General features: G+C 42.2%; 2 protein-coding genes across 3 annotated transcripts in view; one reads left to right on the top strand and one right to left on the bottom strand.

Moving 5' to 3' along the window:
• Positions 1–9,843, top strand: part of LOC106562956 (1-acyl-sn-glycerol-3-phosphate acyltransferase alpha) — a 29,803-nt gene extending 19,960 nt beyond the window's left edge. The window contains exons 3-6 of the mRNA XM_014128090.2: positions 2,595–2,770; positions 3,109–3,204; positions 4,080–4,152; positions 4,351–9,843. Coding sequence (XP_013983565.2) covers positions 2,595–2,770; positions 3,109–3,204; positions 4,080–4,152; positions 4,351–4,661 — 656 coding nt within the window. The 3' untranslated portion in view covers positions 4,662–9,843. The remainder of the gene's footprint in view (positions 1–2,594; positions 2,771–3,108; positions 3,205–4,079; positions 4,153–4,350) is intronic.
• Positions 9,844–10,811: 968 nt separating this feature from the next.
• LOC106562955 (epidermal growth factor-like protein 7) overlaps positions 10,812–25,853 on the bottom strand; it is a 28,576-nt gene continuing 13,534 nt past the window's right edge. For both annotated transcript variants that reach the window (XM_014128086.2, XM_045689861.1), the window contains 6 exons: positions 18,531–18,643; positions 18,309–18,404; positions 16,391–16,612; positions 13,121–13,179; positions 12,594–12,756; positions 10,812–12,330 (listed from right to left, as the gene is read on the bottom strand). In XM_014128086.2, the coding sequence (XP_013983561.2) occupies positions 12,311–12,330; positions 12,594–12,756; positions 13,121–13,179; positions 16,391–16,612; positions 18,309–18,404; positions 18,531–18,643 (673 nt within the window). In that variant the 3' untranslated portion in view covers positions 10,812–12,310. The remainder of the gene's footprint in view (positions 12,331–12,593; positions 12,757–13,120; positions 13,180–16,390; positions 16,613–18,308; positions 18,405–18,530; positions 18,644–25,853) is intronic.

Genomic DNA, 25,853 nt, shown 5'->3' with positions numbered 1-25,853 from the left:
TCAAGGTATTGGAGAGGCCATCACAAAGCCCTGACCTCAATCCTATAGACAATTTGTGGGCAGAACTGAAAAGGCGCAAGGAGGCCTACAAACCTGGCTCTGTCAGGAGGAATGGGCCAAAATTCACCCAACTTATTGTGGGAAGCTTGTGGAAGGCTACCCAAAACGTTTGACCCAAGTTGAACAATTTTAAAGGTAATGCTATCAAATACTAAACTTCTGACCCACTGGGAATGTGATGGAAATAAAAGCTGAAATAAATCATTCTCTCTACTATTATTCTGACATTTCAGATTATTAAAATAAAGTGGTGATTCTAACTGACCTAAGACGGGACATTTTTACTAGGATTAAATATCAGGAATTGTGAAACTGAGTTTAAATGTATTTGGCTAAGGTGTATGTTAACTTCCAACTTCAACTCTACATACAACTCACTATAAGGCATGGCTCCCTGACCCAGGACCAAATACCATTACGGATTGCTTCAGCCACCACACAAATAAATGACGTATTTCACTAGCTTTCCCTTCGCAAGGCCAGTGTGAGATAAGATCGTAACAGGCCAAAGCTCATCCCAGATACAGTAATGATGAAATTGTCTTGAGTAGAACAACAGATCAGGGGGCCTCATTTATAAACATTGTTTACTAAGAAAATATACCCCAAAATATGCGTGTGCCAGTTTTCCCGCAAAAGTTGAATGTCTTTTACCTCCATGCAAAATTTAGACCACGTGTAAGCACATTTATAATACACAGTAGAACTGAACAGGTGAAAAGACGGTTGGTTCTTAACATTGAAGCTACTGTAACAGTATAGCTTCCGTCCCTCTCCTCGCCCCTACCTGGGCTTGAACCAGGGACCTTCTGCACACATTGACAACAGCCACCCTCGAAGCATCGTTACCCATCGCTCCACAAAAGCAATGGGCCCTTGCCGAGCAAGGGAAACAACTACTTCAAGGTCTCGGAGTGAGTGACGTCACCGATTTTGAAACCCGATTAGCGCGCACCCTGCTAACTAGCTAGACATTTCACATCGGTTACACTACCACTAAGTACACCTACTGTAATATTTTTGTTGTTGTGTAGCCTACAGTATTTCAGAATTCGGGGCAGTCCAGCATTTAGGTTGGGGGCAAAAGTCGATGCTAAACATTGTTGAATTCAAACGTTCTGCTGACAGGTCCAGCATAATGTTTGCTTTCTGCCAACACATCCAAAAACATTTTTGATAAAATCTGCCATAATTTTTTTTTAGTTTTTTTGTTGTTGAAATGACTGTGGCCTAATTCCAATAGTTCCAAATTGGAAATAAAGGACAAATTAGCTAGCAAGTTAAAATTAAATGCTTTTCGACCTGTCCCCAAATTAATGTAACTGGTTCAGAGTTTGTTTTGATATTTTAACCTCCATGTCGTGATCGCGTTTGGTGTAGGGGGACAAAAAATATTTATGTATGATGGCGCACGTGCGCAGCCGGTTTGGGTTCCGTACACTAGTTCCTATTTCTGAAAATCACTCAGCTCTCTGACGCAGTGGCTACTACGGCAAACCATGCTCCAGCTAGCAACCCAGTGCTAGCAACCCAGTGCTAGCTTGTTTGAATGGCCATACTGTAGCTAGTTTGCCAGAACTTCATCAACAAGCTATGACACAAGTTATGGGACTGTTTTCAGAAATGAGCTTGTGTCTGACTCTGACAGCTGGCACTGTGCCTCCCTACTTTGTAACATCAGAGTGCAATTAGCTGCGCTCTAGAACTCTGCGCACTAATCACGACAGAACAGATATTGTAACTCATTTGTGCATTAGCTAACACTTCACTACACTAGCTAGAGGGAGTGTTCAGCATTGAGTGAGTGAACTGGCATTGTTAGCATGCCTGCCTTTTCATATGGATTGATTTGATACTGGTCCAGCCAGCAAGCAGACACTACATTTTTGTGCAAATTTCCAATTTCATAAATACTGATTCTACCACTACAACACCTTAGCTAGATGTAGAATAGGTGATGATAAACTTCAATATCAGCTACAGGTTATTTTTGATGAAGAAAGGGAGTTGAGTGGACAATATCATTGCCTTGGTAACATTTTCAAATGCCAGGACAGCATATTGTGGCCAAACTTTTCTTTAGATATCCCATGAGTGTTTGCGAGTTATCATTGAAGATGGCCGTCGTCGCGTTATCTGGCACGACAAATGTGCGTCAGGTTAAGAAATCTCAATGTTTTTTTTCAGAGTGCACACAGATATTTAGTGTGAAATTTACACAATGTTTACAAATGAGGCCCCGGGAGAGAGACGCTGTGCACCATTCAAGGTCACAAAAATGTCCTAAAGTCTCATTCCAAACCATTCAGTGTTGTCAATGGAATCGTGTGAAAACTCCGTTAGATTCAACCCCACATGACTGAGTTCATACAGAACATATAATATCCCAGTTATCAGGTCTAAAATATCCTCTAAAGGATCTAATGGGCTAGATATCCACTAACAGATCCTCTCGGATCCTTTTCACCCCCCGGTCTAATGGAGATCCTACCAGATCCTGTAACGGATCCTAACAGATCTTCTCCAATCCCCAGGTCTAATGGAGGTTCTCCCAGATCGTTGCACCATGATTGCCAAGAAGGAGCTGGTGTACGCGGGCACGGTGGGCATCGTGTCCTGGCTGGGCGGCATCATCTTCATCAACCGCAAGAAGACCAGCGATGCCAAGAGTGTCATGGCCGACGCTGCCAAGACCATGCTGGAAGACCAGGTATTTCTACAGGACTAATCAATGGGACCGCATGATTATACATGTAGCCCTCTGCTGTACTCTGGGCCATGCCAAAGTCATGATTAACTCCAAACTGATTTGGCAATTATGCCAGATGGTGAGATGGAGCGTAAGACTTTGAGCCACTGATTTATAACATTCCCAAGCCAATATATCCTGAAACTTAACCCATTCAAGTTTGAATACTTGATATTTGTGTTTTTCTATTGTAATTTCTAGCTGAGTATCTTGGTCAATCTCCACCACTGATATTGACATTCTGTGTCCATGCTTCCTCATGGGCCTCACCTTTGACCCCTGACCTTTGCCCCCGGTAGATCCGGCTGTGGGTGTTCCCTGAGGGCACACGGAACCAGAGGGGCGACCTGCTGCCCTTCAAGAAGGGAGCCTTCCACCTGGCAGTGCAGGCACAGGTGAGCCACATGGCTCTATCCGTTTATGTCCATGCCTCTATTTCAGTGGTCACTCTATTTGGAGGGAGTTGGTGTGTGTGTGTGTGTGTGTGTGGTGATCTGGATTTAGATTTTGGTGTTTACGAAGTAGGGGGGCTCTGGTAGTATGGGGTCGTGGGTATTATACCTATTTAGGACACAAGGGGGAGCTAACAACCTAACGTGGTTACTGAATGAACATGATCTGATTTTCAGGGAATATTTTCACTACCTTTGTGAGAGAAAAAGAAAGGGGGACAGAGAGAGGGATGGAGAGAGTCAGAGGGAGAGAGACGTAATGAAAAGGGTTTGAGGTAACCGAGAGAGGGTGATGGGATGAGTGTTGGTGTGAGAAAGGCACAGGTAGGTTTTCTGAGGTGAGAAGAGTAGGGGATACACAAAGGATTAGTCTTTGAAGGCTTGGTCCAGAAGAAGCAGCACTAATCTCTCAGTTCAGTTCAAAGGCTGCTGTCTGTACTGAAGGTCGGATGTCTCTCTCTACACTATGGTTCAAGCTCTCGTCTCTCAGCGCCAGTCAGTGAGGGAGGGAGGGAGGGAGGGAGGGGTGGACAGAGGAGAGGAAGATATGTGTACAGACAGTCTGTGTGTAGCTGGGTCAGCCATGCATGTGATTGTCTGGATCTGATTGTTCATGTTTGTCTTTGTCTTGCCTGAGGGAAGGAAAAGATCATTGAAAAGATTAAACTTATCTTGGAGAAAATAATGGTATTTAGGTACCCAGGGCTTGAATCGAATGTGGAACGAACTGTCATGGTAACTCTCTCTCTCCCTCCCTCCCAATTCGCTTTGCTCACTCTCTTCCTCTCGCTTCCCCCCTCTCGCGCTCTCTGTTCTAGGCTCCGATCATCCCCATTGTGTTCTCCTCCTACAGTAACTTCTACCTACAGAAAGAAAAGCTGTTCAACTCGGGTACCGATCACGTTTTTAATTCATAGTGAAATACTGTGTGTAATTTCATAGTGAAATAATCATACACAGCTACTCTTGAAATGAACTGCTCATGACATGTATAGAAAGATGTCTTTTGGTTTCATGCAAACACGTTGATGATGAATGAGTGATGTGCTGATAATGATGGTTGGACTGATGATGCTATGCTCAAACCAGGGACCATCAAGTTGAAGATCCTTCCAAAGATCGAGACGAAGGGCATGACGTCAGACGACGTGGCCGGCCTCGCCGACAAGTCCTACGACCTCATGCGCTCAGTCTTCCTGGGCATCTCTGGCTTCGCCCCCATAACCCAGAGCAACGGGCCCCCTCGAACCACTGAACATTCCCCCCCCCAATCGTCCCAGCTCCCTACCTACGGTACCTACAGATTAGGTCAAATATATTGGCACCCTTATGGCGCAGAATGTTCCATTTTATCTTTTCAAAACTATTTGAATGGCACCTGCAATTTACCACAGGTGTGAGATAAATGACACAGTAAACGAGATATTGCCTCTAACCAAATTATATTGCCTCCAATCAAGAGTCCAGGACATTTTTCTTTGAAATCTGCAGTTGTAAACACAGTTTAATTTCAACTTGTTTTTGAAGAAATAGAGAATTGTGCAGGGGTGCCAATATATTTAACCACATCTGTATCAGGATACAACACACACACCAGGCCTCTCTCATGAACTCATCTGTTGTTTTGGCCGGGTACAGTTTGGTTCTGGTTGGCTCTTGCTCCGACCCAGCCCCCATACAGTGCAGTCCTGACTTCTCACTACAGAAGACCTGTTGGCTCTGCAGGTTATGAGTAGAGTGACGGACGGACGGCAAGTAAAACGGAACATGATTAATGTGCGTTCATCATGCATGCTTGGGATCCCTTTTTTTTCTACCTCCACCTTTTTTAAAAGAGGCTTTATTGTTATTGTGTGAATTTTCTTTATTTTTTTATTTTACCAGCCAGTGGTTGTACTTTCGCTTTTTTCCCTTCCTTCCGGCTCAACTTTTTTGTTATTTCATATGTTGACGGTGGATATTTATACTGATCCTCTGGTGCTGCCTTAAATTTTTTTCTTAATGTGCTATAAAAGACACGCACAGCACACAACTACCCTGCTTTTAACACACGCAAACCACTCCCACCGCTAACACACACGCACAACACACCACAGTACCCCCTTCCCCAACACCCCACCCACCCCCAGTATATCCTCTCCTGTTCTGTTGTGCATACCAGCCTCTTTTTGAAGGAGTAGGGAACCAGGGTCTGGACCATGGGTCTTGAGGGGAGATGGAGGGCGACAGAGCGAAAGGAGAGGTCAGTAGTTGATCAGGGACTTGTTCTTTAGCTGTGTCTCAGTGCAATCAACTCTATCGTTACATACAGTGCATTCGGAGAGTATTCAGACCCCTTGTCTTTTTCCACATTTTGTTACGTTACAGCCTTATTCTAAAATTGATTAAATCATTTGTTCCCCTTCAATCTACACACAATGCCACGTAATGACAAAGCAAAAAGAGGTTTTTAGAAATGTTTGCATTTATTGACAAAAATAAAGCGCCGCAGAAATGTTTTGGTACTCTTGCCTAGATCTGTGCGTCAACACAGTCCTGTCTCGCAACTCTACAGACAATTGCTTCGACCTCATGGAATGATTATTGCTCTGACATGCACTGTCAACTGTGGGACCTTTTTATATTGACAGGCGTGTGCTTTTCCAAATCATGTCCAATCATTTGAATTAACCACAGGTGGACTCCAATCAAGTTGTAGAAACATCTCAAGGATGATGAATGGAAACAGGATGGACCTGAGCTCAATTTCGAGTCTCATATCAAAGGGTCTGAATACTTATGTAAATAAGCCATTTCTGATGAAGTTGCAAAAATGTCAACCTGTTTTTCACTTTGTCACAATTAGGGAATTGTGTGTAGATGAGGATAATTTTTTTAATCCGTTTTTAGAATAGGCTGTAACGTAACTGTGGAAAAAGTCGAGGGGACTGAATGCTTTCTGAATGCACTGTACATACCACACTTGCTTCTCAATCCATGTGATCAAAATAGCTCAATGACATACTGTGACGACGCCAAACAAGCTATACAAAGAAACAAAGTACAACGAGAACAATCATCAGTGAATTCATGGACTCTAGTGGACTCAACGATTTACAAACACTGTACATTGTTGGTGTACTAGCCTGGCAGGTAGCCTAGTGGTTAGAGCATTGTGCCAGTAACCAGAAGGTCGCTAGTTTGAATTCCAGAGCCAACAAAGTGAAAAATCTGTCTGTGCCCTTGAGCAAGGCACTTAAACCTAATTGCTCCGTTGATAATGGCAGGCCCTGGCCGTGACCTCACTCTCTGAGGGTGTCTCGGGGAGTTGGCATATGCAAAAATACACATTTCCCATTCACACATGTATTAATACACATTGTACATGTGTGAAGTAGGACATATATAAAAGCACCCACCAAATTATTATTACTACGTTGTCTTGTTTTACTTCCCAACAGCTTAGAAATAACATTGTGAAAAAAGTGTTTTCTTCAGCTGTGTTATATATTTTGCTTTATATTTATTTCTACATCATATGATAGTTTATTTAGCTTGTTTGTAAAAAAAAACTAAAAAAACAACGGGCTCAGTTGGTAGAGGGTGGGTCTTGTAACACCAGGGTTGTGAGTTTGATTCCTCACCCGTACGGGAAATGTATGCAGCCATGACTAAATCGCTGTGGGTAAAAGTGTCTGCTAAATGGCATAAATTTGACTCCACTTTTTTTTTTGTCTTATCAAATATCTCTTCTCTATTTAAGAAGTGTCAGGTGATTTCATGAAGTTCAAGATTCCGTTTTGTGCCATGTCGGTGTGCAAGTGTTTTAAACGTTACACAGTGGAGAGAGGTTTTACTGAGCGGGAGTGTTTTTAAACCTAACACTGGGGAGTGATCTAGATGTTACAGTACAACGTGTTCTGAGGGAAGTGTTTAAAATGTAACAAGTGACCTGTTAGTGATGGCTCGTTTTTCATGGTTTCCAATGAAAAATCATCTGTTACTAGTCCTCGCTGCACTGCGGTGATGACGGTAGAGCCAGTCGCCAGGTTTCACATTTCAAATCGAATGTTTGACATTAAGTTGTTTTTATGGTCCTCTTAACTAGATTTTTTTAATATTTTTTTTTTTACTAATGGTGCATTTCCAATGAGGATTTTCCCCAGTGATTTACCCAAAAGGCTCACACTTTTCGGTTTCTATCTACATGGGCCAGCACCTGTCTCACTGGGCCATGGCTCTGGCGGACCTGCTCTAACTTGGAGGCAAGGCCCTGGGAACTTTTCAGCTGGCATTTACATAGCAATGGTTAACTGTGAAATGTAACACCTTCCCACAAAGCAACTGTCTTGAATGATGCAGATGTTGATTCTGCACATCCAAAGTCACTCTTGATGTAAACACAATTACACTAGAGCTTCCATTTAACCAACACTGGCAACCCATTGGTGTGGGGGTTAAGTCTTAATGGAAAAGCACCATAACTAACTACTAATAAAGCCTGCTTGTTTCAGCCTGGCCCAAAAAATACAAATCTTTAGAGGTGAAATAGGAATCAAATGCTCCTCAAACTGAACACCACACCTGTATTTTGGTAACCCCTGTGATACCCGTAGTTAAGAAGTAAAATATAGCCTAATAAATTGAGCAATTGTCAAATGTTTTAGAGCAATCTTGGCATCGTAACAGCACAGTAACGACTCTTGTAAATCTTTTGCTTGGCCAAATGTTCCCTATTGGTACCTGGTAACTAGGAGGGCTGCTGTCCGAGTGGTTACCTTAGCTTTATACTTGAGAAACAGGTCCTGTTTATACTATAGATTAATGAGGAATAGGGATATGTGTTACGGGAATGTCTCAACACCTACTGTAGTTTTCTGACCAATTTATGATACGCAAAACCAAACTAAAAATACTTTTTATTTTATCGGTGTATGATATGTAAAGTCTGACTGCAGTTTAGAAGGCTTGGGCTATTTAAAAAAGGAATTGGCTGAGATTTGTGACGTTTTAGCCTTATGTCAAAAGGTGGTACAGTAATCATCAAATTTAGGATTGTGAAGTAATTAAACTTGAGGTTTTATATTTTGTAATTAGACAGATGACGTCTTACAGTAAATTACTGATACTTTTTTATTTATGGCAATAGTTTATCATTTGCATACAGATCTTGACATTTTTGTATTCACTGCTTTTACTTTACAGTTTGATTAAAAATGTCGCTTGCAGCTTTTTGCCTGTCAAACGCCAGTGTGAGAATGTATTTCGGCATTCATGATTCTTTGTGTACTACTCTGGCTGCGTTTACACAGGCAGCCCACTTCTTATATTATGCCCAATTATTGGCAAAAGCTGATCTGATTGGTTGAAAGACCAATTAGTAAAAATATATCAGAATTGCGCTACCTGTGTATATGCAGCCTAATTGCATGTAACATTTTTTTTTTTTTCAAGTATAACATATTCCAATAGAATGTTATCTTGCATAACGTTGGTTTCTGACACTACAAAATGTGTCTGATGAAATGTATTTATTTGAAATTAAGTGTTAAATTCGTTAACCTCCAGAATCCATTTGTATTTCTTGTGCACCTAAACTTCCTGAGGAGCAGGGTTTGGGGTCAATCAATTCAGAAAATAAATTGAATTTCCAAATCCAATTTTCCTCAATTCTTCTATAAGACAAATATGGAATTATAATTTCAGTTTACTTCCTGAAATGACTGAATTGAAATGGTATTGATAAATTGCTCACGTTGTAGGAGTGAAAACATTGTGTTTCGTCTGGCAATAAACCTGTATACTACTACGCCTCTTCATAGTCAAGTGGCTGCAGGAGCTTTAGTGTCGCCTGCTGGACTCTTGGTTTACTTGGCTCCTAGGAGTAAATCAACTCGGCACTCGGGCTTTCCTCATCTTTCTTATTTAAGACCAGTAACACCATGTAAGTAAAATACATACGCCAGTCGGTCCCAATACATAAAATTAATCTGTGACATCTGTTTTTGTTCACAGGAGAGCATATTTATGAGAGTATTTTTATTTTATTTGTTTTGCTTATCCTCATGTGGTGGTGTTACATTTTTGAAATCCTGCAACAAAGATGTTTTCAATGTTCAGAGATGCTTCCAATTTGGCACTAACCAAATGTAAACTGTCAATGATTTTAGACAATGGTCAAGAGTTAGCCTATGATTATTTTCATGGACGTTTTGTAGCTCAACTTCCTAGTGTGTCAGCTAAAAGCGTCATCGACTCGATGACCGTGATAACTCGACAGGCTCTGCAACACTTCTTTAGAGAGCCTTGTTGGTTGATCTGGTGTTTTTTTTTTTTTTTAACAATTCAATTGGAGAAATTTAAAATATTCCAAATTAATTAAGCACTTCATGGTGAGTTTGGGTGGTTATATAAAAATGATCTTAAAATATTCTATGAGTTTCACCAAAGCTATTAAAATGTAATCTGTTCGTAGCTTAAGATAACTATGTACAAGTGAACTGGCCAAAGTGTCTTGTCTTATGACATCTTGGTGAGCCTTCTGTGTGTGATGTTTGAAGAATGCCTTGGGAAATGATAAATAAATGTCATTTTTTTCTTAAAGAGCTGTTACTTTATTGCTGTGTGTGTGTGTGTGTTATTTCATTTTAAAATATAATTTTATTCTCGGACACTCAGGCTTTGCAGATGAGATTTAGGATGGCTCCGGCAATATTTTTTCCCTAACTCTCCATTGAATTGACATTGGAACTATACTGAACAAAAATATAAACGCAACATTTTATCGAGTTACAGTTCATATAAAGAAATCAATCAATTGAAATATCTTCATGAGGCCCTAATCTATGGATTGGGTGCCAGGCCCAGCCAATCAAAATTAGTTTTTTTCCCCCCAGAATGGTTTTTATTACAGACAGAAATACTCCTCAGTTTCATCACCTGTCTGGGTGGCTGGTCTCAGACAATCCAGCAGGTGAAGAATCCAGATGAAGGTCCTGAGTGCCGAGGTTACATGTAGTGTGCGGTTGTGAGGCCGGTTGGACGTACTGCAACATTTGCTAAAATGACATTGGAGGCGGCTTATGGTAGACAAATGAACATTAAATTCCCTGGCAACAGCTCTGGAGTCAGCATGCCAATTGCACGCTACCTCAACTTGACACATCTGTGGTATTGTGTTGTGACAAAACTGCACATTTTAGAGTGGCCTTTTATTGTTCCTAGCACAAGGTGCACCTGTGTAATGAGCATGCTGTTTAATCAGCTTCTTGAGATGCAAAACTGTCAGGTGAATTGATTATCTTGGCAAAGGAGAACTGCTCACTAACGGATGTAAACAAATTTGTGCACAAAATATGAGAAATAAGCTTTTTGTGCATATGGACATTTCTGGGGCCTTTTATTTCAGCTCATGAAACATGGGACCAACACTTCATGTTGTGTTTATATTTTTGTTCAGTATAGGAATGTGTTTGAATGGTCAAATTGAGATATCGATCTGTATAGTTACTTTTCTTCCAAGTAGCTTCACATAAAATTCTATATTCGCACAATAAATCCTCTACTAGACATTTTTAATTGATCCATTTTATTACAAAAAGTTACAAAGCTATGTAAAAAAAAATATATAAAAAAAGCCAACTGTCTATTGTAACTCTGAGATAAGCACAAGGAATTATAACTTAAATAGATAAATACAGATGTCCATGCGAGACCCACCATGGGGGCTCTGACAGTGAAACCAGCTGCACTGATGTGAACTTAAAACACGGAAACCAGATACATCATAGTCAAAATGGCTGTTTGACCTTAAACTCTCAGATTGTCCAGTAATGTGGTAATGGGAGAACGAGGCCCCAGTAACCCTGTCACAGGTAGTGATGTTACACTATTCTGTCTTTCGGTAAAACAGCAATGTAAAGACATGAAATTATGCTGTTGGGAGAGAAAAGAGACTCAGCACATGACAGGTTTGCCCATCATAGAGCTAGTCTTTGGCTAGATCATTCATAAATTTTTTATTATTATTTATTTTAACTTTTATTTAACTATTTAACTAGTCAGTTAAGAACAAATTCGTATTTACAATGACGGCGTCCCCCGACCAAACCCTCCCCTAACACAGGTGACGCTGGGCCAATTGTGCGCCGCCCTATAGGACTCCTGATCACGGCCAGTTGTGATACAGCCCGGGATCAAACCCGGGTCTGTAGTGATGCCTCTAGCACTGCGATGCAGTGCCTTAGACCGCTGCGCCACTCAAGGAACCCTGAAACATATACACAAACTACCTTTAGCATCTATTCATGGCGGTATCTTCTGGCCAGGGTGGTTTTGTTAAGAGCCCCGACGCTCGTTCTGAACGTTAACAAGCATTGCTTGCGGTACGGTTTTGGAAACATAAGCAACGTATCTTTCATATCTGCGAGAAATAATTGTAAAAAAAACAAAAGGTTAAATTACTACACCTTTTATATGGTTAGGGTTAGTGTTCCCATGCACACGGCAATATCCCTATGTTACAGCGCTTGTTTACGGAAGACAGATGGTGGACAGAGACGACCACCTGTGCTAATTAGCTATCTAGAGTGTGTTCGAACACCTGTGTGTAAGCGTAACTGGGGAGGAAGTGTAGTTTGACGGCTGGAGGCACACAGATGTAAGGATCTGGGCAAACCTGTTTCAGTAAGTATTTTTTTTATTTGAAAGATTAATTCCCGCTGATATGAAAGATACATTTTCTATGTTTCAGAAACCGTATCGGAAGCGATGATTATTGACGTTTCTAAATGTTAAAACAGCGTTGGGATTGTAGTTCACATGGTGCTACCGGTAACTAGTGTTTATAGCTGAGAACCCTTGAGATAAGGCAGAATGCCTTGTTAATGCCTTGGGTTCTCGAGAGCAAGTCTTTGGGCTGGTACAGGAACATGAATGCACAAACGTTGAGTAGGCCTATGTTCTGCTAACTTTCTTCCTCCTACCATAGGAGGAATCATTCCATTCCTATTGTTATTGTGTTGTGGATTCAGACTGTTCAGATGTCAGGTTGGTTTTCACCCAGTCATGTCTAATTTTCCTGGCAGGAACCTGTAGTGAGGACAGAAAAGTGGACAAATCAGTCCCACTGGGCACAGATGCCAATTCAATGTCTATTCCACTTTGGTTCAACGTAATTTCATTGAAAAGACGTGGGAACATCATTGATTTAACCAGTGTGTGCCCAGTGGGGTGTTACTATCTATAGTCAAATCATTTCACACCCACTTCAAGCCTCTATATGGCCAATTTGTCCTGTCCAACAAGAGGAGTACAACGAAAATACATTTTTAACTGTGTGTTTATCCACTCACAGGTACCGAGGCGTTCCTCGAGGAAGCCGATTTGTTCGCTGAGCGAGTCGATGCGGTCCAGCTGCTGGAAGGAGTGAGACAGGAAGCTGGTCTTCTCAGACACGCCCTCGTCCAGCGACATGGGGAACAGACTGGTGAAGGGGGCTAGGACCAACTGGAGCTTCTGGAGGGAAGGGGGGGAGAGATATTACATTCTACTGTAATCCACGGAGCATGAACAACATGAATTCTAATGAAAAACTCATAAAGGCTTTTAAAAGGTCACTACCAGTCTGGTGTTTCAAAGGATGCTGGGTTTTGTGAGTGTGTGTGTGTTCTCTGTCGATTAACAAAGCTTCATGATTACATCGTGAGTGGTATTTGATATTACACCATGCAGTGTGTGACTAAGGCTGGGTCAAGGTGGGTGGTGGATGCTAGAGGGGCATTAGCAATGGTTATAAGGGGGACTTTACACCCGTGTGTACACCCGTTCACGAGAGCGTGTGCGTGTGTGTTCATGTGATGGTAGAGGAGTGCAGTTGTACCTGCTCTAGCAGCTCTACTCTGTTCTTCAGGCTCTGTACCTCCTCTGTGACCCTTCCACCTGTAGACAACACACACACACACACACACACACACACACACACGAAAATAGAATGTTGATCACCACTATGCAAAACACCCTCCAACTGCACACCAAGGTTGCTTATAGAGAGAAAACGTTTTGAAAACGGATTGTACTGCCTGAACTTTTCTGATAAGAACACATGATTTCCTTTTCTGTTGCAAAACGTTTTGATACGATGAAACCTACAGAATATGACCCGGTAGGGTTAGCTTACAGACAGGTTCAACAGAGGGGGAAAGAGTGTAATTGTTAATCCTTCCTATTCTATCAAAAGCTTGGAATTGTGACATGTCTTTGAGATAGATATTGCCTCTAGCATCTTGCTCTGATCCTGCTACAGAGTGATTCATAAATAAGCAGAGCTATGAAACAAACGGGAAGAGAACCGAAGAACCACAAGCTAGCTGGGGAATTCAGTTCTTTGGGTGAAGCCGGTGACAAATCCATAAATTAGCCTGCATAAGGGTCTGAGAATATGGGAAAATGACACAGACACACACCATATAACTGACAGAGGGCACTATGAACAGACACACAGTCCATCATGTCTTCTCTAAACATGTGTCGTCCTATCGGTTACAGGACAAGGAGGGGTGAGCTGGGCTGGAGTCCAACCAGTCACCAAGTGTCCCCCTGCTCCCCACGACAGGTCCCCAGAGCTAGGGGTTCAGAGCTGGGGTAGGAACCCGCGTCTTGGAGCTAGGGTCAAACTGAGAACAGTTTTATCTCTCCCAGATGTGGCCTATTATTGAGACAAGAGGACGGGGGGGAGCGATGACCCCCAGCAGACGAGGTTGATGGAGCTGGAATGAGAGCGCTAGTCCCAGCCAAGAAGAGGGAGAGAGAAGGAAGAAAAAAGGCTCCAGAAATGGAGGGAGGGGGGAGGAAGAGGGGGTCAGACGAGAGCTGTTACGGTCTGAGCAGGGCATTTATTCCCATGTTTATCTCGGTGATCTTCATCAACATCAGACGTCAGCCTGGATATAAACAGTTAATGGATATAATAGGGCCATTAACCACAACACTGATGTTGTTGCTGCGACTGCCTGCTGGCCTTGCACTCTGTTGGCCAAGGAGAACACTTCTGTACTGAGCCTGAGCCTGCACATATTCCCCCAACTAACTTCCCGTCACCCACATCACTTTCACCAAGTACAGAGATCTGTCATATGTTTTTTCCTGCTGTTTTTCTCCTTTTGTGCTGATTAGGCAAAAGATCTCCCTAACCCCTATTCATCCATCCACAAGCACGCACGCACACACAAGCCCCTCCACCGTACATCCACCCTCAGCCACACTCAGGGGGGTGAACAGCCTGTCTAAGTTTAGCTGAGAAGAGCCATCTTGTGTGAATTTGGTCATAACCACTTTTTCCTTTCCTCTGGACACAAATACAGACGGACAGAAAGCGGTTAGGAGAAAGAGGTCATTGGTTTGGCAACGCTGCCGCTTCTACTTTATGTACAGTACTACCAGTTTTTATGTCTTTAAGTGTGTTTAACACATGGAAGACAACCTTTCCTGTATATCTCCCCTCTATCTAGACCAGTGTTTCCCAACTTTGGTCCTCGAGTACCCCCAACAGCACACATTTTTATTGTTGTAGCCCAGGACAAAAACATCTGATTCATCTTGTCAAGGGCTTTATGATTAGTTGAATCAGGTGTGCTTGTCGGGGCCACAACAAAAATATGTACTGTTGGTGGGGTCCTCGAGGACCGGAGTTGGGAAACACTGGTCTAGAGAGAGAAAAGGGGGGACATGATTAGTCTTTTGAGAGGTTATGAGTGTACGGTATGTTAACCATACTCCACAGAGGAGAGGAAAGGGAATTTCCTTATGTATTGTCCAGACACTTCTAGACAAGAGGTTATTTTAGCTCGTTGCTATGTTACGCCAAACAAAGCACATCTATATCTAGGTTTCCATCCAATTGGCTACAGATTTTCATGCGAATGTTCTAAATGTGCATAAAGAAAATATGCACATTTTCCCACCAGTGGTGTGTTTCCACCAAACTGATTTGTTGCAGATATAAATCAGTGCGTGATGACGTAGTGTACACAAAATACATTTTCCACTCTACCAATAGTTTTGTCACAAAAACCTTAGTGTTAAATTGCAAATGTGCAACTCTGGTCTTGGCACATGCATTCTAGCTAACAGCTCTCAGATACAGTGCGGGTAGGCTAGTCTACATGATGAGATTATTGTGGATAATAGCGAGAATATTTTTATTTGTCAAGCATCGATCATCATGTCACCAGAGTAAGAACCACAATATTTATTGGAAAGGAGCATCAAGCTCATCACCTTGCTCTTTCACCACCCTGTGAAGTTCATAACTTATTTAATCTGTAGCCTAATAAACTGCATGCTTTCTCGAGTCGTAGTGGGAGGACCACACAACATATCATCACGTTACTCCAAGTTAATAATACATTTTATCATGCGAGAACAAAAAAGTCCCACCATGTCGAACGAAACAAATGATCTGTCGGTATTTATAAAATTGGACCGAAACCTGTTTCCATCACAGTTGTTGTGATTTATTTTTATACGGCATGACTTCACTTGCATAAAATCAGTTTATTCCTTTTTTTCAGAGTGATATGCAGCAGTTTAGAGAAACGCTCGAGTGTGCAAAAGTGCGGGAGAGAAGGACGCTTCACTCAATACTAAACGAAAGTTCTGTAAATGTGGGACGTTTTCCTAAGCAAAGGATAAGGAAGATAAGTCTACATCAATCTATGTTGAAACAGCAGTTATCAGCATGGTTCATCTGGTCATACCATACTGTACATGACCACACACTTGGTTGTTGAGCGCATGTGGTCCACTTGCAGTTGGTACCAGTCGCAGTGCATTATTACTCACGGTACGAGTTGAGTTTGGCATAGCGCGTACCAAAAGTAATAATGGACAGCGAGCCTGGCTATTGTCGTGTCTCCTCTTCACTCCCATAGGAGGCTATGCTGGAACACACACACACACACACACACACACACACACACACACACACACACACACACACACACACACACACACACACACACACACACACACACACACACACACACACACACACACACACACACACACACACACACACACACACACACACACACATACAGTACATGATTGATTACTATGCCTGTGGATGAATAGTGAGAGGAGGTAGGTGTACCTGTATCACTGGAGGGGGGTCTGTAATCGTTTGCTGCTGCCTGGCCGGGGCGGGTGGGAGAGGCGGGAGGGGCAGGAGGTGTAGGAGGAGGAGGAGGAAGGCTCTCACAGGAGTGTCTGTCTCTTGCCAGCCTGTAGCCCTCTCTACAAACACACCGGTAGCTGCCTGCCATGTTCACACACTTATGAGAACAGGGCTGCTGCTCACTGCACTCATCCACATCTGATAGAGAGAGGGAGGAGAGAGTCACTGATGTTGTTTATTTAAGTGTGCTAGCATTAGTGTGTGAGTGTGTACAGTGAGGGAAAAAAGTATTTGATCCCCTGCTGATTTTGTACGTTTGTCCACTGACAAACAAATGATCAGTCTATAATTTTAATGGTAGGTTTATTTGAACAGTGAGAGACAGAATAACAACAAAAAAATCCAGAAAAACGCATGCCAAAAATGTTATAAAATGATTTGCATTTTAATGAGGGAAATAAGTATTTGACCACTCTGCAAAACATGACTTAGTACTTGGTGGTAAAACCCTTGTTGGCAATCAGAGGTCAGACGTTTCTTCTAGTTAGCCACCAGGTTTGCACACATCTCAGGAGGGATTTTGTCCCACTCCTCTTTGCAGATCTTCTCCAAGTCATTAAGGTTTCGAGGCTGACGTTTGGCAACTAGAACCTTCAGCTCCCTCCACAGATTTTCTATGGGATTAAGGTCTGGAGACTGGCTAGGCCACTCCAGGACCTTAATGTGCTTCTTCTTGAGCCACTCCTTTGTTGCCTTGGCTGTGTGTTTTGGGTCATTGTCATGCTGGAATACCCATCCACGACCCATTTTCAATGCCCTGGCTGAGGAAGGAGGTTCTCACCCAAGATTTGACGGTACATGGCCCCGTCCATCGTCCCTTTGATGCGGTGAAGTTGTCCTGTCCCCTTAGCAGAAAAACACCCCCAAAGCATAATGTTTCCACCTCCATGTTTGACGGTGTGGATGGTGTTCTTGAGGTCATAGGCAGCATTCCTCCTCCTCCAAACATGGTGAGTTGAGTTGATGCCAAAGAGCTCCATTTTGGTCTCATCTGACCACAACACTTTCACCCAGTTGTCCTCTGAATCATTCAGATGTTCATTGGCAAACTTCAGATGGGCATGTATATGTGCTTTCTTGAGCAGGGGGACCTTGCGGGCGCTGCAGGATTTCAGTCCTTCACGGCGTAGTGTTACCAATTGTTTTCTTGGTGACACTGGTCCCAGTTGCCTTGAGATCATTGACAAGATCCTCCCGTGTAGTTCTGGGCTGATTCCTCACCGTTCTCATGATCATTGCAACTCCACGAGGTGAGATCTTGCATGGAGCTCCAGGCCAAGGGAGATGGACAGTTCTTTTGTGTTTCATTCCATTTGTGAATAATCGCACCAACTGTTGTCACCTTCTCACCAAGCTGCTTGGCGATGGTCTTGTAGCCCATTCCAGCCTTGTGTAGGTCTACAATCTTGTCCCTGACATCCTTGGAGAGCTCTTTGGTCTTGGCCATGGTGGAGAGTTTGGAATCTGATTGATTGATTGCTTCTGTGGACAGGTGTCTTTTATACAGGTAAAAAACTGAGATTAGGAGCACACTCTTAAAGGGAGTGCTCCTAATCTCAGCTCGTTACCTGTATAAAAGACACCTGGGAGACAGAAATCTTTCTGATTGAGAGGGGGTCAAATACTTATTTCCCTTATTAAAATGCAAATCAATTTATAACATTTTTGACATGCGTTTTCTGGATTTTTTTGTTGCTATTCTGTCTCTCACTGCTCAAATAAACCTGCCATTAAAATTATAGACTGATCATTTCTTTGTCAGTGGGCAAACGTACAAAATCAGCAGGGGATCAAATACTTTTCCCCTTCACTGTAGGTGTGTGTATGCGTGTACCTGTTTGGCAGTGTTGTCCTATCCAGCCCAGAGGACAGGCACAGCGGTTGGGTCTTAAACATGTTCCTCCGTTCACACAGGACTGGACACACACCGCTGGTTAGGACAGAGAGAAATAGCATAACAAAACACACACACACACACACACACACACACACACACACACACACACACACACACACACGACATATGGGATGCTAGGAGAGCGTTAGCCCCCGTTACCTTGGTTACAGTTGTGTGAGTGGAGTTGTCGCCAGCCCGGGCAGCATTCTGGATAAGAGTGTGAGAGTGGCGGCGCTCTGGTCACCTGACGGTAGGCCACCCTGTACACTGTCCTGAAGAAAACACACAAAAGAGAGTGAGAGGTTAGACAGGGTCTGTGCTGCCGACATAGAGTCAGTTAGGTGTGAATAATGATCCTGAGAAATCAAGACTGGTCTGTTACACTGTAGAGTAGCATTTGGTCAGATTCCCCTATCTGTCAACGTTGTGTGTGATGAGCTCCTGAGAAGAATGTACACTACATGACCAAGAGTATGTGGACACCTGCTCGTCGAACATCTCCTTCAAAAATCATGGGCATTAATATGGAGTTGGTCCCCCCTTTGCTGCTATAACAGCCTCCATTCTTCTGGGAAGGCTTTCCACTAGATGTTGGAACATGCTTCCATTCAGCCACAAGAGCAATAGTGAGGTCGGGCACTGATGTTGGGCCATTAGGCCTGGCTTGCAGTCGGCGTTCCAATTCATCCCAAAGGTGTTTGATGGGGTTGAGGTCAGTGCTCTGTGCAGGCCAGTCAAGTTCTTCCACACCGATCTCGTCAAACTATTTCTGTACGGACCTTGCTTTGTGCATGGGGGCATTGTCATGTTGAAACAGGAAAGGGCCTTCCCCAAACTGTTGCCACAAAATTGTAAACACAGAATTGTCTAGAATGTCATTGTACGCTGTAGCGTTAAGATTTCCCTTCACTGGAACTTAGAGGCCTAGCCCGAACCATGAAAAACAGCCCCAGATCATTATTCCTCCTCTACCAAACTTTCCAATTGGCACTATGCATTTGGGCAGGTAGCGTTCTTATGGCATCCGCCAAACACAGATTTGTCCATCGCACTACCAGATGATGAAGCATGATTCATCACTCCAGAGAACGCGTTTCCACTGCTCCAATGAGCTTTACACCACTCCAGCCGATGCTTGGCATTGCGCATGGTGATCTTAGGCTTGTGTGCAGCTGCTCGGCCATGGAAGCCCATTTCATGAAGCTCCCAACTAAGAGTTTGTGTGCTGACGTTGCTTCCAGAGGCAGTTTGGAACTCGGTAGCAAGTGTTGAAACCGAGGACAGACTATTTTTTACACGCTACGCATTTCAGCTCTCGGCGGTCCCATTCTGTGAGCTAGTGAGGCCTACCACTTCGTGGCTGAGCCGTTGTTGCTCCTAGACGTTTCCAGTTCACAATAACAGCACTTACAGTTGACTGGGGCAGTTCTAGCAGGGCATAAATTTGACAAACGGACTTGTTGGAAAGGTGGCATCCTATGACGGTGCCACGTTGAATGTCACTGAGCTCTTGTTTAAGGCCATTCTACTGCCAATGTTTGTCTATGGAGATTGCATGGCGGTGTGCTCGATTTAATACACCTGAAATCGCCGAATCCACTAAATTGAAGGGGTGTCCACATACTTTTGTATGTGTAGATGAGATAATGGGAATTCACTGTAATATTAGGCTAGACCATGGACCCCTGGTTACCAAGTGCTGGAGGGGGGGGGGGGGAGAGAAAGAAGGGGTAACACCAAGCCAGTTCCGGTTCAGCTGTTTCACTGAAATCTGCTGAAATGTTTCCTGGCATTGTCCTCAGTGTGCGGGCACAGACATCAGAGGGAGAGAGGGAAGGAGGGGGAAAGAGGGAGGAAAGGAGAACAATTGCCTCACAAAAGATGACTCAAACACATTAATTCATAACAGCCTCATGGTGGGAAGGAAAGTTTATAATTATAGTTGTTGGCTATGAGAGGTCTGCTGCATTGCCCACCCACATCATGTGTAGTGCTTACTATAGAATGTTGTAGTATACTGTACACCATAGTACACCATAGTGTTTTTGCTGACTTTAGTCCGCAAAAACACTACAGTGAATACTACAGTAAAGTAAAACTCTACAGTGAATACTTCATTAAAGTCAGCAAAAACACTACAGTGAATACTTTAGTATTTATATCATAGTATAGTATTTTTTAATGTGGGAACATTACTGTGCAGGAAGAGAGAAAGAGAGAGAGAGAACAAGGGAATGGGAGAGTGAGAAAGAAAGAGAGAGAAATGTAGGAGGGAAAGAATGAAAGAAAGAGTGCGTAAGTACGGAGGGAGAGGTTGTCCAAGATAAACACAGCAGTGGGCTCTGTGGGCTGGCTGGTCATTTCACGTAGTTATACAAAGTGCTTGATATTTGAATTCCACCAAAATATGTGAGGTGACCCACTTCTGTGTATGAGTATGATATAAGAGAGTGATCACACATGAAAAAATACTATAGTGTACTATGGTATAAATACTATAGTATTCATTGTAGTGTATTTGAGGACTTTACTGCATTATTCACTGTAGTATTTTCGTGGACATTACTGTAGTATACTGTAGTATTTACAGTTTAGTATAGTATAAATACTGTAGTTAAAAATACATACGAAAAAGTATATAGAAGTATATACTATAGTAATTATATAATATAGTAATGTTTGCGGACTGTAGTATTTACTAGTGTTTTTGTGAATATTTTTTGCGGACATTACTGTAGTATTTACTGTAGCGTTTTTCCGGTCTGTAGTAGGGTTGCAAAGGGTCGGAAACTTTCCGGTAAATTTATGGAAGATTTCCGTAAATTTTCCATGGGAAGTTAAGCCCGGGAATTTTGGGAATTTTGCTGGCATATTTTGGTTAAACTATCCCCAATTCAATGGAATTGCAACCCGCTGCATGCACAGTGCATTCCTCCATCACATGTGCACTGCACTCTTCCATCCATGTACAGCTGATTCTCAAGATCTTGCACACTAACGAGATGGTATTGAGCCCACACTACTACACTGTTTGAGCTAAGGACTACATACTTTCTGGTAAGTTTGGATTACAATACTGGGCGGGGTGAATGTATTTTATATGACATACATGATTTTTTGTTAACTAGTAAATAGTAGCCTACAGCAAAGTGTGTTTAAATAATTTCTAACTTGTTAACAATTTCTTCTAGTTAGTTTTTGCAACCATGTGGGTTTTAGCTTTCTTGAGCCTGCTAACTGAGGAGTGTTAATTCACCTGTTTCCATACATGTTTCATTTTAAAACATTTATCTTACAAAGGAGTTGTTTAAATCTAACTGCTTAACCATTTATCTGTACGTGGAAATGTATATATATATTTTTTTACTCATTTCTTTCCTAATCTTTACAGGAAAATGCCACGGGCACTATCTGATTTGATTTGGATCTCTTTTGGACTAATCTTCTAAGAGTCCTTAAACATTAAAATACAATTTATAATACGAACACATTTTCACATATAACACACTATTACAAACATACATAATATACTTACATAATGAAGCAATAAATACTCAATCTAAAAAATATTGATTCTTCATCTACTACAGTCCCACAACATTTCTATGTATTATATTTAAATCGTTTTAAAATAATGTTTACATTTATATATTGAAAGGTTTCTGGTTTGCTCAGTTAATTTATTCAATTTCTTTATTGCTCTAAATTTAAATGTTCTTTTGCCTATTTCTCTTTTCTGTCTGGATAACGCATAGATGGTGGACAATCTATTCCTAGTATTTACGGAATTCTGTCTCTTACCAACTGAATACCATTGTGAATAGAAATTGCCAGTTTTAAATGATGTATATTATGAAATAAAATAAGCATGTTTTTTTTTCAATTATCTTGTCGATTGATGACCAACCAAGAACATTGCGTATGACTGCAACAGAAGAACCACATCTCCACCTTAAAACAATTCTTGCTGCTTTGTTCTGTGCAATCTGCAGCCTCCTAACTTCACTTGATGATGCATTTCTCCAGACCACAGAACAGTAGTTCACCTGACTCTCAATTAATGCTTGTGTTATTTGCTGAAGAATTTTTCCTGGTAAATATTTAGCTATCCTTCTGATTATGCATGCTGTTTTATTTTATTTTTTTACATAGATTAGTTATTTGCTGCACTCCCAATAGTTTGGTTTCTGCCATTTCTTCAATTAGTACTCCTCCCATACTTAATTGTATCCCATGCTGTTTTGGCCTTTTCCTAGTGGAACAGACCAACATAACTTTGGTTTTCTTGCTGTTTAAAACAAGTTTGCTTTGGCAAACCCACTCCCTGATATTCTCCAAATCTCCTTGTAAAGCTTGCTGTACCTGTTAAACCGATTGTCTTGCTGCATAAATTGCAGTATCATCTGCAAATATAGTAGCTTGAGTTTCAGCTAAGGCATAGGGAAGGTCGTTGGTATATATTAAATAAAGAAGTGGCCCAAGGCAGCTGCCCTGCGGTATTCCACAGTTTAACACGAGGGGAAGAAAATGAACCATTGATATAGGTGGACTGTTTCCTGTCAGTTAGATATGACTGTACCCAATTCAATGCTACCTCCTTAAAACCATAATGCATTCATTTTGTCAAAATTATTTCATGATCCACTAAATCAAATGCTGCACTGAAATCTAAAAATAGTACACCCACAAACTTGCCATTATCCATAGCATTGAGCCACTGGTCAGTCATGTCAACCAATGCAGTGGTAGTGGAATGGTTTTTGCAATAAGCATGCTGATTGGCCGTAATCAGATCCTTCATTTCCATGTACTCCCATATTTGTCTACTCACAATACCCTCCAATATCTTACTGAGTGTAGGGAGTAGACTGATTGGTCGACTATTGGCAGGAGTAATGGGTTCTGATGTCTCCACATCTGATGTGTGGAGACATTTCACTGCAGCTAATGTAAAAGGAAAAGCTGTGTACATTTGCAAATACTGTGCCAAATCATATGTGAAGTATGCAACAAAGATGCAGAACCATCTGACCAAGTGCATAAAGTTCCCTCAGCGTTCACCATAAGCAACCTCTGACAAAAGTCCCTCCACTTCTATTCGAGGTGAAAATGATGAATCAGACACCTTTTCGATAGCAACAGCTCATGGTCCTCCTGGAATCAGAAGTTTTTTTTGACAGAATGGAGGAACGTAGTCATAGAAATGCTGATGAATGTCTTGCTCGAGCTGTGTATGCAACTGGTTCACCTCTGATGCTCACAGGCAATGTATATTGGAAGAGATTTCTGAATGTTCTTCGCCCAGCATACACCCCTCCAACCAGACATGCTTTATCTACTCATTTGCTGGATGCAAAGTTCAACAGAGTTCAAGGTAAGGTCAAGCAAATCATAGAGAAAGCAGACTGTATTGCAATCATCTCTGATGGGTGGTTGAAATGTTCGTGGGCAAGGAATAATTAACTACATCATCTCCACCCCTCAACGACTATTCTACAAGAACACAGACACAAGGGACAACAGACACACAGATGAGCTGAAGGCAGTCATCAATGACCTTGGACCACAGAAGGTATTTGCACTGGTGACATACAATGCTGCGAACATGAAGGCTGCTAGGTCTAAAGTGGAGGAGTCCTACCCTCACATCACACCCATTGGCTGTGCTGCTCATGCATTGAATCTACTCCTCAAGGACATCATGGCACTAAGAACAATGGATACATTCTACAAGAAAGCCAAGGAAATGGTTAGGTATGTGAAGGGTCATCAAGTTATAGCAGCAATCTACCTCACCAAGCAAAGTGAGAAGAAAAATAGCACAACATTGAAGCTGCCACGCAACACCCATTGGGGTGGTGTTGGCATCATGTTTGACAGTCTCCAGGAGGGGAAGGAGTCTCTCCAAGAAATGGCCATATCACAGTCTGCCGATATGGACAGCGCCATCAAGAGGATCCTCCTGGATGATGTATTTTGGGAGAGAGTGGTAAGCAGCCTGAAACTCCTGAAACCTTTAGCAGTAGCCATTGCACGGATTGAGGGAGACAATGCCATCCTGTCTGATGTCCATACTCTGCTTAAAGATGTAAGAGAAGAAATCCGTACTGCCCTGCCCACTTCACTGTTGGTCCAAGCAGAGGAAACTGCCGTTCTGAAATACATCAAAAAGCGTGAAGACTTCTGCCTGAAGCCCATACACACCATAGCGTACATGTTGGACCCCAAGTATGCTGGCAAAAGCATCCTGTCTGGTGCAGAGATCAACAAGGCCTATGGTGTCATCACTACCGTTTCTCGCCACCTTGGCCTGGATGAGGGCATGGTTCTTGGCAGTCTGGCAGAGTACACTTCCAAGCAAGGGCTTTGGGATGGAGAGGCAATATGGCAGTCGTGCCAACATATTTTATCAGCCACCTGGTGGAAAGGACTTTGTGGATCTGAGGCTCTTTCCCCGGTTGCCTCCATCATCCTCCAAATCCCACCAACATCAGCTGCTCAGAGCGCAACTGGTCCTTGTTTGTGAACACACACACCAAAGCACGCAACAGGCTGACCAATACAAGGGTTGAAAAATCGGTGATCATCTGGGCAAATTTTGGGCTTTTCGAGCCTGACAACGAGCCATCCTCAACAAGGTTGGAAAGTGACAGTGAAGATGAGGCCTCAGTCTGATGTTCAAGAGGTGGACATTGAGTAGGTCCAGGGAGAAGACATGGAAGCCTGAGAGGAAGACAACCAAAGCTTTAATTTCTAGACTATAATTTTACAGATGTATGTTGAAAACGTTTTTGGGAAATGCAATAGATCATTGGGGATCATTCAATATTCCCTTTCTTTTGTTGTTGAGTGAAATCATCCCATGTGAAGAGTCAACTCATTTATAATGTTCAATTCATAAATAGTTAAAAAAAAATTATATTGGAAGGATTTAATCATTTGCAATTATGTCTACTTATGATAAGGTAAAAGGTTTATGTTTCTATCTCCATATGATATGGTAAATATATCCATTGCAAAAAACATCTACATTTAAATGGTATTAATATTAATTTGCATATATTTCCACTAATTCCCATATATTCCTGTTAATTCCCATATATTCCCATTAATTCTCACAGAAAGTTTCCACCTCTGAATATTCCCCAAAATGTGCAACCCTAGTCTGTAGTATCTGTAGTATCTATGGTATACTACATTATACTACACAATTATATAGTAAGTACTACACATGATCGATGGATAATACAGTGTGTAGTATAGTATTCTACAGTATACTACAGTTAACTGTAGTATTATATAGTAGACTGTAGTATTTGTTCATGCGGGGAGAGAGAGAGCGAGAGAGAACAAGAGAGTGGGGAGAAAGAAAGAGCGTAATAGAGACAGGGGGGTAGAGAGAGAGAGAGACAAAATCAGAGAATGAGAGAGGACAGTGCCTTGTCTTCTGCTGGATGGGTAAGGCTCCTCTACTCTGCTCAT

Source organism: Salmo salar, chromosome ssa11 (assembly GCF_905237065.1).
Source record: "Salmo salar chromosome ssa11, Ssal_v3.1, whole genome shotgun sequence".
Taxonomy (NCBI): domain Eukaryota; kingdom Metazoa; phylum Chordata; class Actinopteri; order Salmoniformes; family Salmonidae; genus Salmo; species Salmo salar.
This window is presented reverse-complemented; position numbering and strand designations above follow the sequence as displayed.